We start from the raw sequence: 15,719 nt of genomic DNA, 5'->3' as shown, positions 1-15,719 counted from the left end.
TGTTCAATGGTTAGAGTGTCAGACTAGGATTTGGGAAACCCAGGTCCGAATCCCCATTGTGCCTTGGAAGTTCGCTGGGTGACCTTGGGTCACTTTCAGCATAACCTACCTCAAAGGGCTGTTGTGAGGATAAAATTGAGGAGAGGAGAACAATGTCAGCCACCTTGGGTCCCCATTAGGAAGAAAAGTAGGATTTAAATGGATTAAATAAATAATAAATATCCTGCAGTCTTTAAACTTTAAACCTCCCTCAAAGGCCCATTGATAAAAAAATGGTATTTGAATACGATGAAATATGGAAACCAATTTTAGATGTTTTAAATGCCAAAGAAGTAACTCCCCCAATGCAACAAAGTTTAAATGCTTGTTTATTGTAATTCTTGGGTTTTTAACAATTTGCCAAGAGTGGTTTTGATAATGTCTTTTATGGCTTAGTTTTAATCCCTTTCTTGTTTGTACTGTACGGTTTTATCATTTCTTGTATAAAATTTGGATTAAAAAACAACAACAAAAAACTTCCATCTCAGTGATCCTGTTTGGCTTACTAAAGGACAATTTCAGTCAGGAACCAAAAACAAAGCCTCCATGTGACTGTAGCAGCTGTTGGTTCCAACATCTTTTTACAGCAACACGGACAAGCTTCTTTCTAGCTCTCTTGCCATGCTGTTGCTGCCTGTATTTTTCTCCTTGATCACTCTGGAGCCATAATATTTTTAGGTGCAAGAGGTCTGATGTTAAATTGGTTTTTATGCTGTTATGATGTTTTTTGTATATTAAGTGCCTTGAGCCCACTTGTGGGAAGGGCGGGCTATAAACTGAATAAAATAAATATATGTTACACAGAGTAACTTGATTCCTCTATGGATCCCTCTCCCCCTTCAATAGCTAGGGCAGGTTGTACGTGGGAAAAGAAGGCTAGGTGGGAAAAAGCTGGCTAACTCCCTTTCCTCCAAGACTCTCAAAATTGCCTTCCCCTCCCTGCTGTTTCTCATTGATGTGCCCATATATTCTTTCTTCCCCTTCCCCTTCCCCACTCTATCCCATGGATGGAAAGGACAAATTTTGAGCTGGAAAATGTCCAGCATTAAAAACTTCTATTCCCTGACCCTTCTTCTACTGCCAGGGTGCCTAAGTGCACATTCTTGAGTCTGCCGCCAGTGACTGTCAAGAAAACGCGTGCAGCAAATTCTCAGGTGAAACTGGAGATTCCAAGCTGTAAGGAGGCCTAATTCAGACTAGGACTGTTGGGAGAGGAAGCTTACGCCTTTCTGCCCAGCCCATACAGACCATTTCCCCAAACTGAACCAACTCTGGGGAGCCACTATTTGCTCCATTGTGGAAATTCATCTATAACTAGGTTTGCCAACCTCCACATGGGTCTAGAGTTCTCCTGGAGTTACAATTGATCTCTAGACTACAGAGATCAGTTTCTCCAGAGGGTAGACTCTGTAGTATCGCATCCCCACTGAGTTCCCTCCCCTCCCTAAACTCTGTCTTCCTCAGGCAGCACCCCCAAATCTACAGGAATTTTCCAAGGTGGAGTTGGCAACATCCTGTGTAACCCATTGGTAGACATGTGACTTCCAAAGCCATTTTAAGTTGTGAAGAGGGCGAAGGGAGGGGGGTTAACTTAAGACCCCTCTCCCTGCAGTCCCAATTCAAATCTGGCCCCTGCATACCTAGGAAGTTTCACCTCTCTTGGAATTCCCAGCACAGGTTTTCTTGACACTTCCCAGGGCTGACTTGTGGACAGAGCCAGGAACAACATTTTATCATGGAGTTATGTCCTTGTGAAATTTGTAGCTTGCCAGGCAGTTAAAAACAGTGGAAGAAAGCATCGTGGAAGTTTGCGAAACAGTATCTGAAGACAGTGTGAGACAGTTTTGGGACACTTTTAAAGTATGACAAAGCATCTGCTATACGAGTATTCTCTTTTTTTAAATTCTGAATGGTGAGTGGGGAGGCAGAATGTACTTGTATTTTCTGTCTCAGGCTCCAAATTGTCTTGGTCTTGGCTTCTGGATGCAGCAATGAACATGACCTTTCTGCCTTTTGCCCCAGTACACTGCAGAGTTTCAGAAGCGCCTTGAAGATTTTCACATCAGCTTTGAAGACATTGTTCTGTTAAATGCAGATGGAAAGCAAGATCTAGACACCTTCAAGAAGAGTGGGGTTGACCAAATAGATTATGCAAGCTTCCAGGCAGAGGTGAGAGGGCATGTCTGGGAAAATCTCTTAAATGAAGCTAGAACAGCTGTATGAAGTAGAAAGCTTGTTGCTTTGTTATTTCTTCCTTCAATAGCCAAGAATCATGTAGTGATCGAGTGGAGTGCAAGTGAACAGGGAGGAATACATGTGAGTCTGTTCACTTGCCACTCAAGTGTAACTCATCACTTCTAGCTTGGCCCACAATCCTTTTCAAATACTTGAGGTGAAGAAGCCCCAAGCTCAGGAATTCTTAGGCTTCATCTGGGACCCTAGTAATCCATTTGGGACTCTGGTTGCTTCCAGACAAAGCTCTTGCTCTATTCCCCCCACCCTCAGCCCAAGGGCAGCAGGCTTTATTTGGGCTTCTACAGAATATCGTTGCTTATTCACTCACATTCTGAGTTTTCCTGCCTCCACTGCAGATTCCCTCAAAGTAGTTTTGTGGAAAATCTGAAGCCGTTTCTCCTTGCACCTGCTGCCACCACCACCCCACACTTTCTGGGCTTTTTGCCCATTTTTGCCCATTTTTTAAAAAAAATCTTCAGTTGTACATGTATAGCACAGAGAAAATTTCTGTGTGGAGACTCAGTTGATACTGCATATGCATTTGCAGTGGCAATGAGAGGAATCACCCCCAAGCGGAAGTGACCCAGTCAGAGAAGCAACCCAAGTGCTCAGAGTCCACTTTGGGAAGAAAATGGGAGAGGGGTGTGTATCAGCAGCATCTATTTTAGTGTCCTGCTTCCAGCTGAAACCACTGACATCAGGGACCCTAAGAACACCATCTCCTGATCTAAATTTGAGAAGTGCTGTCCGCAGGCCAGCGTGGGCACATCTTTTCAGTAGTGTGAAACACACAAAAAACTTCTCACCTTTTTATTATGCAATAAATGCATATTGTTTTGTCACTTGTGCACAGTTTGTACATCTTCCCTCTATTTTTGTGCTTCTGTGGTGGAGTTACTGTGTTCCTTATATGGTGACTGGAAGATATTCTGGTCTCTGGAACGGACCTTTCATGAGATCAAAAAAGAGGTATCCTCTGACAACCAGAGTCTCTCGGATTTTAAATTGGTTGCATCTTCACTCCAGAAAACATGTGTCTGTAGGAATTTGGGGTTGTTTTTTCTTTGAAAGAAAACTTCTTTTGCCTGGAAATTTTCATAGTAAGCAAGCTGGATAATTAACTATGTAAATAACCCACATCACTGCCATCTTTCTCAAGAATGTGACTAACAAAGTGTTGATTTTCCCAATCAAACAGTGCAACAAAGATAGCTTTATGAATCATCTCAATAAGATTGACATACCCCATTATCAAGTATTGCTTGCTTGTGTTGCAGTGTTGTTTCAGTTGATTTATATCTCATCATAAACTTTCTTGACTTTTACATTCTAAAATGAAAAACTGTTGTATTCTTTTCCCCCCAAAAGTAAACTGATGTGAGTCAGGACATTGAAAGTCTTAGAATCACAACAACAAACCTTTATAAAGTTCACTCAGTCCTTTATTGACTACATTATGCCAGGGTGGCCAACAACCTGGAGAAAAAATACCATGCCAAAATGCGCAGTTGAAGCTTTTCATGACAGGTTGGTAAATAATATTACCTGGTAAAAAAACATCCCATTAAGTCTCTGGTTTTTAAGAGACATGATATTTTTTCCCTTCAGGTTGTTGGCAACCTGAACACAGCCCAAGAGGTCCCCAGTACAAGTGGTGCCCCGGCCATAAACTCACTACTTGCCATTAGGCAATCTGCTATTCTCGATAATAACACTGACCAGTCTTTGGATGGATATAAAGATTTTTGAGAGAAAATGTATGTGAAATGTTTTGAACTCTTAAAAATAATGCTTGTTTTTTTTAGATACGTAACCCTATTGTGAGGACCAGTGTTGAAGGCGTGGCTTTAGATCTTGAGAGACTAAGCAAGGTTCAGGTACGTAGAAAGAGAAGGAGGATCTTTGTTGGATGCGTTTGAGGAAAAAACAGATCAGTGGCAGTGGAGGTGAGACCCTCTTTTTCAAATTCCCTTCCTGGCTTCCTAGCTGACCTGTGATATTGGTCTTCCCTGCAGAGCGACAGGTCTCTGGCAGCACAACTGGCTGATGAATCACAGAAGCTCCATGAAATTCAGAATGCCACAATTGACATCATGAAAGAACTTGTGGTAAGTGTGCAGAACATTCCAGCAAAGAACTCTAGCTTGTGCCCACTTCTGAACTTCTCGTACTGTGAAGAGTCAAGTTGGGGGTCTCCTGAACCCCTGGAAAAATTTCACTAGCATTATTTGAAACTCTTTTTACTTCTTTTGCAGTGACTCAGAGGTTATGCCTGAGGAGGATTTATTTATTTAACTACATTTGTACTCCACCTTTCTCCATAATGAGGACTCAAGGTGGCTTACATAATTCTCCTGTGTGTGTGTGTGTGTGTGTGTGTGAGAGAGAGAGAGAGAGAGAGAGAGAGAGAGAGAGAGAGAGAGAGAGAGAGAGAGAGAGACTGGCCCAAGGTCATCCAGCAAGCTTCCATGGCAGAGTGGGAATTTGAACCTGGGTTTCCCAGATCCTTGTCCGACACTAACCACTGCACCGCACGCTGACTCTCAAATGAACTTGGTGACAATTCTAATCCTAACTCCATGGTTTTGATCAGTACTGACCCTCCCTTTAGAGATTTTAAAACAAATAACTTCCAGACCTACATGGGGTAGTACATAATCAGAGATTACAAATCATAATTTATCACATTAGGGTTAAGTAAAGGAGAGTGAATATTTCTAAATCTCCCTGCGTGTAAGTGATAGTTGACTGTCTCACTTCAAGATGACTGGAATGGCTTACAAAATATGATTCTCTTTGTTATCTTCCAGGCAAATCTGAAAGAAAGTGTCTACTTCTTATTGACAATGGCACCAAATTTACAGGTATTGTTACCATAGGCTATACCATACCTGGGGAGTGGATCTCTTTAGGGATGCTACATGAACCCAACCCATCCTCCAAGTGAAAAACAAGTCTGCCTCACCCTAGTACTCCATCTCTATTTTTTAAAATTAATCATTTGTATTTTAATGTGTGTCTTTTGTCATGATAGAATACAATAGGAAAAGGGGATAGTTTTTTTTAAAATAGTAATTTTAATTCTTCTTTTCTTTCTATCTATTTGAAATGCAGAATATTCCCTACTATGGTAACTTAAAAGAACCCAATGGGTTTGAAATAAATGTGCAAATTCAAATTAGTATTATAGACCCAAGGACTTGGATGCTATGGCACACCTGTGTCAGGATGCTCACAATGCAATTCCTTTGTACTCTTGCTTCAGCAGACCCCTGAGATCTGCAAAATGCTGTCGTGGGGGCAGGGGGTGGGGGTGTTGCAAGACTATGTGGACAAAAAGGCAAGCTGCCCTGGGAGCCGTAGAGAGCAGGGGGAAGTAGGCAAAATCACACTCTCCTTCTTCTTCAATCAGTTGTGCTTTTGCTGACACAAGAAATTCCACTGGACCAGAGAAGCATCATTCTGGGTCCGTCTTCACTGCAGCCCCCAGGCCACATAGCTTTTTGTCCACTCAAGTCCACAAGCCCCAGCTCCAGAATTGTGGAGGTCTTGTGGTGGGTGAGCAGAAATGTGTTTGCACATGTCTTTGTGTGTATTCCACAGGATCAAGCCATTATCCATATTTTCAACTATAGGTATCTATGGTTTTTAGGAAAACCAAACTAGTTTCACCATGAAATGTGAAGTATTTGCCTGTTGGGGGGGTAAATTGGAAGGAAGGGGCTATTTTTGATTTTATTCTTCATCAAAATTGATAGCAGGAAAGAGGGAGACAGTATGTTTGTGCCGTTGGTCCTATAGCTTAACTGCAGGAGGGAAGCAAATGTTAATCTTGCCTTTAAAACTCTAATTGATTTATCTGCTGATTAAATAAAGTAAAACTCACAGCCCTACAGCACTGTCCTAATCTTGGTGTCTCTTATGTGTCAGTGAGCCTTACTGCCTTGTGAGTGTGCTTAGAATTGCAGTCCTGATAAACCAATTAATGACTCATGCATAACTATAAAATTTTGAAATCATCTTCCACATAAATGATTTGTGCTCTCTACTGTGTACATTCTGGTTTCCTTCTTTCTAGTCCTTTCCCTTCTGCACTGTCTTCAGTGTCTAACAAACTGGGCCGTGCCTCATCAGCATTGTGCATGCCATTGTCATCTTATGTATTAAATTCTTACAGAAATGCTTTTGCTCTTCAAATCCTGGCTCTCCATCTGAATGCAGGCAACGTCAATTCCATTCTTCTCTTGCTCTTATTTAATTGGTCATTGAGGGATTCCTGAGAGCTCTTTCAGTAGCTTCTTCCTTACAGGGTTGTAGCCATGACAGGATAAATAATTCCAGCCAGAGCAACTTCCAAAGCAAGCAAGAACGGCTTGAAGTTCCATTATGCACCAGCTAGGAAAATGAAAAGTTGGAGTGGTAGTGCTAGACTATCATTATGAAGAGGTGTCGTAAAAGACAGAGGGAGAGGATCTGTATTTCCTATTCTGTATGCATTTTCTACACATAATTCACTTCCTGGTAGGAAGTAGCATGAGGCTGATGTGTAGATTAATCCAGAGGGGTAGCAAAATTAAACAGCAGCCTGGTGGCACCTTAAAGGCTAAGCATATTAGTCATTAGTCAGAGCTCACTTCCACCAATGCAGAGTGCATATCCATAGGAGAGATATCCATCACACTAGGCATTTCCTTGCTCCATGCCACAGGCTACAGAAAAGTATGTAGCCTTAGTTAGAGATTATGAGGAAAGAAGGCAAACTTGATACTATTCTTGGTGACAACCTTGTGATTGGCAGCACATCAAGTTCTGGCTTGAGATTCCCAATGTACTCTCCTTGGATCACTCTTCCTTTCTTTCCCCCCCCCCCTCCAGACTCAAATAAATGACATGGAGACCAAAATTCGCTTTGTTGAGAACACTCTCCCCGTTGACGTTCACAAAATCCTGAGACAGGTAAGGGAGAGGCTCCCCATCCCTGACTTTTCTGGGACAGAAATAAATAAACTTTTGTGTATTTGGAGGGCAGTAAAAACACTGTTAAGTCATTCTGTACGTTCTGGAAATGCTAGTTTTCCCCTCCTTCACTCTCTATGATTCTTGTAGGTATATGTTACGGACTGAACATGTTGCAGCAGTGAAACTGTTAATGTACAAGTTGGATACACGTTGTCATTATCACCATTATTAGTGATGCACTGAGATAGATTAGTTGATTGGAATTAACAGCAATAACAAAGTCCCACCCACAAAATTTACAAATCCCTTAGTGAATTAATGGTTGGATAGGGATTTGACCCCTAGTAATGATGACCCCGTGCTGATGAGCAATACTTGTTCCTTCTGTTTTAAAAGTCAAGTCCTACCCAGGTTTTGGCTTTTCATGGGGTCATTGGAAATTAGTCATTACAAATTTGCACATGAGATCTGTTGGAAGAGAAGGATTCAGTGCTGTCCCTTTCCTCAGGTTTCAGAGGGGGACAAACCAAAGAGTTAGAAAGATAGAGAGGTCAGAGCACTCTGTTTACTGTTTACTGCTGTGACTGTCCTTTGATATGTAGATTGCTATTCTCAGGCTTTCCTCCTCTTGACTTCCTCCCTCTCACTTCTTCTTTTCCTGGCATTGTTCCAGGCAATACCTCTCCCCTCTCCTCCCTCCATCTTGGCAGCATGAATGCAGGACTATCCTAGCATCTATGTCCATCCTTATACTAGATAGGTAGTTAGGATCTGTCTCTCCTCCTTTTCTATCAGAGTATGGAGTTCTTACAATAAAGAACTCTTATTTCCTTTCTAAATATAAAGCAAGTGTATGATTTATCATTTTTCTCCTGCACACACACCAGCCAGCAGAACCAGCTCACAACCACCTATAATCACACTTCCTAAGGCAAACAATAGACTCTTCTAACAACCCAAACGTGGAATCCATTAATTAGGTTTCTGGGGCCTATATAACGATTTATTTATCAAGATCCATTCATGCAACATGAGAACTACCTTCATTTCAGAAAACATTACATCAAATAGCAAAGAAACAGAAAGGTGGAGGGATTACTGCTTTAGAAAGCACATGTAACCTTTTGGTCTGCAATTTCCCCCCCAGGAGTTAGCCTGCTTTGTAAGAAAAGAGGTGGGGTACATCTCCCTGTACCTAAACTGGCTAAGACATGTGGTAAGTCTTGCTTTTTCTACTGCGGTTCATCATCTGTGGGGTGCTAGTGGGGTATGATGTAGTAGAGGGAGCACTAATGTGTCATTGACTTCTGGACAATCCCTGCCCATAGGGCTTTTAATATACCCTAGAAATTTAGAAAAGGCTGTATGCTTGTTAGGGGGAAAGAAAGTGTCAAATGCCAAGTAGGAGAAGAGAAGGATATTGGTGAAGATGCAAATCTGGTAAGACTTGAGTAATTCATAAAAACGTTTGTTGGAAAAACTTTTCCTGGAGGGTTTGTCATCCTTCTCTCAAAGCCCCGGCAATATTCACTGATTTGGGTTTTCACTTTTCAGCTCACCCACTCTCATGATGGAATGCCAAATGGTGCAGGAATCCTACCTGCTAGTTTTGTAATTAATTTATACACTCTATCACACCAAAGTGATTATGTGAGTAAGCATTTTTTTTCTATTCCAGCTAACAGGGGATGTTGCTTCATGCCAGCCCCTCTCTACAGCTCTGGACAATGGCCGGGTGATCTTGTGTGAACGCATTGTGGATCCCTGGGTAAGCAGTCTAAGCAGAGTTACTCCAGTCTAAAAACATCAATTTCAGTGGGCTTAGTCTGGAGTAACTCTTTTTAGGGTTTCTCTGTAAGGCACTCATCTCTTTAGTGGATGTAAATATGTTTCTTGCAATTCATTGCAGCCTCCTTCCATTTGCCTTTTATTTAATGTGTTTCCAACCTGATCTCCAGAAATATTATTTGGTACTCCCCTATTAAGGCACCGCAGTTCTCCCTTGTCACAGAATCTCAAGGAGAGATCCCAGACACTCCATAGACTCTTGTCTAAAACTGCTAATTTGCCGTCCTTCAAGTGGTGCCTGGAGATCTCCTGGAATTACAACTGACCTCCATACTACAAAGATCAGTTTCCCTGGAGAAAATGGCTGCCTCGAGGGACAGACTGAATGGCATTATATGTCACTGAAGTCCCTCCCCTCCCCAAACCCTGCCCTCCAAATCTCCAGGAAATTCCCAAGCCACAGTTGGCAACCCTAAAAAAGGAGCCTGTGGGTCCCATTTATGGTTCGAGAACTGAGAGGTCCTGATCTGCCATCAATATTTGTTATTTTGAATAATATGTAATAACAAGGCTAAATCAAACTAAATGCAGGCCTTGGCTTGCATATTAAGAGGGAAGGTGTGCAGTTTTGTGGGAGACAGGAATTCAGGTTGCGGTTTGGCTTGGGCTGTCCTGGGCTTCGGAGCAAGTCTCCCCTCCTCTGCTTGGGAGTGTGCTGCTGCTGACCAGGGCCGATTCCAGACGGGCACAAGTAAAGCGAGTGCTTTCGCTTTTCCAGCGACCTCACTCGTAAAAACCCGTAATGTCCCGTCCCTGCTTACCTCCGGTTCATGGCGCTGTGTTGCGCTCCAGAAGTGGATGGTGTGAACGCCGTATTGCGGGTTTGCACACTTCTGGACACTTCGTCGCCGTGGAGAGGCCCTCCCCTTTTCCTCCTTCCTTTGTCGGCCGGCCGGCAACAATATTCCCTTAATTTTTTTTTTAAAACCGGGCGCCATTTGCGCAGTCGCACGTTTGCACAAATGCACAAATGCACAAAAGTTGACGCTGCGTATTCGCATACCTGCACATTTGCGCATTTGCGCATTTGCGCAAAACACGTACATTTTTTTTTAAAAAAAAACTGAAATGCGAACCAATGAAGGCCCCCGACGTCAACTGTGACGGGGAGGAAACAACCAATCCCGGGTACCTCAGTTGGCCGTGCGAACATCCGGAAGCGGGATGGCACGGCACGCTGCGAGACAAAGCGGATGGAGACGAAAGTGAACGTGTGGCCGGTAAGCGATTATTTCCGCAGAAAAACCGCAATTTCTGGCCATCTGGAATCGGCCCAGGTCATTCAGCCTCAGTAGGAGAGCCTTGGGTGGCGGCTCCTGTTGACAAAGCCAACAAGAGATACTGAGTAGAGAAGCTTTTTCAAAAGGCAGGAAAGAACGCTGCCTTTCCTCTTCTTCTTCCTATCTTTCCCTTTTTTGATTCTGCTTCCCTGGATCTTGCTGCTGGGCCATCAACACATTTGTGGCAGTGAATTCCATAGTTTAGTGGTGCAGTGGGTGAAGAAATCTTTTCTTTTGACTCTCCTGACTCTGCTAACTTAATCAGGTGATTCCAGATTCGAGTATTTATTGATCTGCTTGGATTTATATCCCAGTTTATACTGAGGATTCAGGTCAGCTAATAGCACATAAGAATTGTATGCATGAGTTCCCTGAAGGACTGAAAGTGGAAAAACAGGCAACCTAATCCAGGAAAAGAGGAGGAAGACGAATAAAACGTGTGTGTGTGGGGGGGGGGGAATATAACCACATTTGAAATATTGAGAACAAAGCTCCACTGAGAGACAGTCATTCCTTTAAGCATGGAGGAGAAACACGATAAAGAAGAGAAATTTTGCCGCCTTTTCGCACTGTTTATCTCTCAACAAATGCCCGTTGCCCATTCTTCCGTCACACTATAGTGTGACCAGAAATGAGACCCATTATTTGGACTATACAGTTATGAGCAGACTTGAGTCTTAAGGGATGGGGATATCAGGAGTAGATGGCAGGTAGTCCCCCCCATGATGGTGTCCCCTTTACTTTCTCCAGAATAAGAGAATGTCTGTGATTCATTCCAACATGGGAAACTAAGAGGGCACTCCTAAGGAGGTCCCTCTCAGCTGTATTCAGTGAGTTTTACTCCCAGGAAAGTGTTCATTTGCGTGCATTGTGAAATGCTGTCCTTAGGGATAATAGAACCAAAACTGCCCTCTCACTGACTCTGTGTTGCTCATCCCTCATTGAGATCTCCATGAATGGGTGTGTGCCATGTGTGTTGATGGACTCCCAGGGACCTTTATAATATAGAATTCCTCCTGTCCATGCACATGCCTTGCCTGTCAGTAGTAATGTTATAAACTTCTAAGGGAGGAGCCCGTTACCAGAGTTTCTTTATTCCAGAATTCTTGTTTCTTTATTCCAGAATGCCTTCTGGTTCAGCCTGGGCTGCTGCACTTTCTTCCTCATCCCCAGCATCATCTTTGCCATCAAGACCACCAAGCATTTGCGTCCCATCAGGCACCGATTAATGTAAGTGATGGCCAGAGTTGCACAGTGACCTTGGAAGGCAGCTCTAGATAACCAGAGACAAAACCCACTTGCCCATTGTCAACTGCAAATGGTGCATGTGATAGTTAAATGAAACCTCTGTGTTCAGATGCAGTTTATTTCTAAATGGTAATTGTCTTCCCATTCTCTCCAATCCTTACTGCTTTTCTCCTGTGTTATGTGTAGCTCTACAGGATCAGAGGAGACCTATCCCTTCCACATTCCACGTGTCACATCTCTGAAGCTGTAGGAGTTCTCTGCACCAAGATCTCCGGGTAAGGGGACATTGCTGCATAAGCATGTGTGTTCCTTTGGCTGTCCATGCTATTCCCCTTTCAGACAGGATTGTCAAGCCAACAAGCTGCTTTGTGTAAAGTTCTGTCACTCAAGTGCAAGAGTTTTTGTTTGCTTTCTCACTTTGTGACCTCAGAAACTTCTGTTTTTGTATAATGGTGTATCAGTACAAGGCTGTTAGTAGAGCTGCTGTAGCATAGTGGTTAAGTGTTTGGGTTGTGAATCAGCACTCTGCTAGTTGGAATCCACTACTGTCTTGGGTTCAGTAAGTGGCCTTGGATAAGCCACTCCTGCCAGCCCCAGTTCCCCACGGTATTGTAGGGATAATAATAAGACAGACCTCGTTCACTGTTCTGAGTGGGGCACTAATCTGTCTAGAAGAGCAGTATATAAGTGCATTATTATTAAATTGTTGATTTTTTTTAAAAAGAAAAGTTCTTTGCAGTGGAGAGAGGAAATGATAGAAATGGCTGCTGTGTCTGTGGGACCAGGAAAATACGAACTTCACCCACACAGCAGCCATCCAGCTATGCTGCTGTCTTTCCCAAATCTTTGAAGCAAAGCAGGTTTGAGAAACATCAGAGAAAAGCCAGGGAAAAACTAGGAGGTCCACAAATGCACTCCGATGCTGTGGGGAACCAAGGGGGAAAAAACCTTCCCAAAAGCACTGAACTCAGAACATATATGCTATGTGTAAACACCCTTGCTTTAGATGATCCAGTTTATATGAACCTTTAACCTCACTCCAACTTCTAGTCATGTTTTTCAATTGCAGGACTCATACAGGAAAGAACTCTGGGTCCAGTCCAAGATGCAGACTCTTCATCTCCATCAAAGATGCCCCTTGTGCAGTACTTCCTTTGCAAGTTGTAAAGCTCCAAGGGGCTGATAGTGGCCTTATTGAAGAAACATCTTATCTCATGCAAAAATTTCCATGCCGTCAGTGTTACTCACCTCACCATAAATTTTCCCGTTCTTCCAAGTTTCCTTTAACGGTGCTTCTTGCTCTGTGCAGATCAATCAAATTTGCCAGTGACGCTCTTTTATCAGTTTAGTTCCTTCTGTTTCTGATGCAATCTGGTGGATCAAATCTTAAGACTTCAGAAGCAATCTTAGCCTTGCCATAAGGTGGTGGGGAGATGTTTGAGATTTTAGTGCCTGTTTTACCACCTGGAATTTATAAAGGGAGGGGGTGCTCCAAACTAGCACATGGCAAGAACTGAGAGAGCATTTGCTCAGGGTGGTTGTTGGGGCTTATTTTGGCCAAAGCTGAGGGAATGGTAACAAGATACGACTGAGAGCAGCTTCAGCCATCAATGATATCACTAACCTCTGAAGCTGCAGCTGTCAACTTACTATGACCAACTGCTTCAACTGGGAGAGCCGTACCTTCCCACCTCCCAGCAATAATGCCCTTATGGCTCTGAGCAGCTTAGTGAGAGAAGGTCTGCCCCCCCCCCAGACTCAAGAACTTTGCGGTGGCTCCTTGCAGTGCTACAGAAGAGAGTGCTGTAGATGCATTGTCACAGAGGCCTCTGATGCATGCTCTCATTTCATGCTAGGAGTAGCATCTGTGCTGCCAGAAGTTCAAGGAAAGGAGGGAGTTGGGCAGTGTGAAGAGTCTCTGTGGGGCATCACCAAGACTCTTGGGCATCCATTCATTTTGGGCAAAGAGGGATGGACCACTTCTCAGCTGACACGGCTTGGACCAGGAGCTGGAAGAATTAGGATGGGGGCAAAATATGTGGCACACAAATCAGCTATCCCTGCACAATAGGGATCCTGCACTTTCCTTCATCCCTGCAGAATATATCTGCTGACGATTGGGCAGAAACACCAACCCATTTACCACTCAATACAATAATCACACATGATGATCAGTATTGGGATTGGCATGCTTTTGTTTTATTTTGCTATGTTGAATACTGTCTATGTAGGAAATCCTCTATGTGTGAAGTATACCTAGCGCCATTCCCTATGTTATGTGACATTAAACCTGGGTTTGCTGTTGTACATGTCCAACATCAAGGAAGACAGTGTCATGTTCTGGTTTGGATGTTGGGCTAGGAAAGGGGAAACCCTGATTTAAATCCTCCTTCTGTCATGAAGCATATTGGGTGAATTTAGGCCAGACACTCTTTCAGCCTAACCAACTTTGCAGGGCATTGGGGAGAACAAAACTGAAAGGTGGAATAAAAAATGTAATTAGGTTTAACTGCAGCCACTCTTGCCTCCCCCTCCCCTGGATGAAGGTGCTGAATGCTGATACAATGCATGTTGTTTCAAATGGATGGTTTGTCTCCTCCGCATGTTATATTTTTAGGTAAGATGTAACGTACGAAGCAGTTCTAACGTAGATCAGTTTTGCACACGCATTTGGGGCTTGTTTTCTTTCTTTGTGGTTCTTTTTAACAGGCAGACAGAGGTTCGTGCACGAAAGGAGATGCAGTGCCTATTTTTAGTAATATCCCTCTGTATGCCATGCCACAGTCTCACATGTTGTTTTTCAGTAATGCTATAAATGGAAATGTAGGGGTAATAGCTCATTCAGAGCACCAGCTTTGCATGCAGATGGCCCCAGGTTCAGTCATCTCCATTTCGAGGGATCTCAGGTAGCAGGTGTTAGAGAATGATCTTTCAGTGTCTGAGAGGCCCTGGAGCATCACTGCTAGTCAGAGCAGATAGCACTGAGCTTAGGTGGTCCAGTGCTATAAGTCATAAAAGTTGCCCTTACGCCAAATGGATGTGTGTGTCCAAATGATGAAGAGTGCCACACAGAAATAGTGCCACCCTTCCCCATGCCACTGAGAAGTTCCCACAGATTGGGAGCCCTTTAGGGACAGGAATACTGCCTGTCTTTTGTATGAATGATTAGTGTCACTTGCCCTTAATTTTTGGGAAAGGGTTGCCAATAATTTAAATAGAGGCACTCTTAATTAAAAAGTGGCCAAGGTTAGCTCTTTCTTCTGTTGTCAAATGTGTCTGCTTGGTGAAGGACATGAGGTTAGCAAGGGCCAAAGCGTTGTTACTAAAGAATGCCCCATAGTTTCAGTGGTGCACTGAACTCTTTTCCACAAATGGACGAGCTTAGTTCTGAGGGTTTATTAGGCTTTTCTCTTAAGTAAATATCATCCAGGGAGTCTAATTTTAACAAGTGCAATTTCTCCCTTTGATAAGGGAAATGATCTTTCGGTTGTGTCACTGGCAAGAAAAAAGCTTAAGAAATTCTCTTTTTGAAATGATTTTTTTAAATTTGGGGGATCCATGTGGGCCACTCAAGAGTCTTTGGGCTCTGACAAATGACTAATCCTGCCCACTTCTGGAACTAGTTCCATGTGAACTGGGATTGCTGAAGTACATTGGAGCAGAACGTCTATGTTTTCTTTCTGATGAGTTGGATAAGAATTTAATATAAATTTGATTTTCCCTGAGCTTCTGATTATTTATTTGCACTCCAGATAACAATATTTTTAAAAGAGAGAACAGTTTTGAAAAGGATAGTTTAAAAAAAAGAAAGAAAATGAAAACTAAGTCTGTATTTAAGTTTGGTCAGAAAATGGCCGCCCGAAGGAAAACGTTTTTTTATCACCTCTGAACAACCTGCCAGAAGTCTGCTCATTTAGGCACTTATAACAAATGGGTTATTATGTTTCATAATTTTTGCATAGCAAGTGCCATTGTGATCATTATTCATCCTCCAGCAATCCTGTTTTAGTAGATTGCGATTCCTTAACCTCATCCTCTCTCTGCTCTGAATTGCTGTGGTATCTTTGCTCATGAACTTTGCACCTTTACAACACAATCCTAAAATCCCAA

General features: G+C 42.9%; 1 protein-coding gene across 1 annotated transcript in view; it reads left to right on the top strand.

Moving 5' to 3' along the window:
* The window catches only part of PROM2 (prominin 2), a 57,647-nt gene extending 42,313 nt beyond the window's left edge, over window positions 1-15,334 (top strand). Inside the window, exons 15-24 of the mRNA XM_054998495.1 lie at window positions 2,062-2,208; window positions 4,080-4,151; window positions 4,290-4,382; window positions 5,085-5,138; window positions 7,150-7,230; window positions 8,381-8,449; window positions 8,912-9,001; window positions 11,485-11,591; window positions 11,796-11,884; window positions 12,679-15,334. Coding sequence (XP_054854470.1) covers window positions 2,062-2,208; window positions 4,080-4,151; window positions 4,290-4,382; window positions 5,085-5,138; window positions 7,150-7,230; window positions 8,381-8,449; window positions 8,912-9,001; window positions 11,485-11,591; window positions 11,796-11,859 — 777 coding nt within the window. The 3' untranslated portion in view covers window positions 11,860-11,884; window positions 12,679-15,334. The remainder of the gene's footprint in view (window positions 1-2,061; window positions 2,209-4,079; window positions 4,152-4,289; window positions 4,383-5,084; window positions 5,139-7,149; window positions 7,231-8,380; window positions 8,450-8,911; window positions 9,002-11,484; window positions 11,592-11,795; window positions 11,885-12,678) is intronic.
* The last annotated feature ends 385 nt before the right edge of the window (window positions 15,335-15,719 follow it).

This window comes from Eublepharis macularius, chromosome 14, assembly GCF_028583425.1.
Source record: "Eublepharis macularius isolate TG4126 chromosome 14, MPM_Emac_v1.0, whole genome shotgun sequence".
Lineage (NCBI taxonomy): Eukaryota > Metazoa > Chordata > Lepidosauria > Squamata > Eublepharidae > Eublepharis > Eublepharis macularius.
This window is presented reverse-complemented; position numbering and strand designations above follow the sequence as displayed.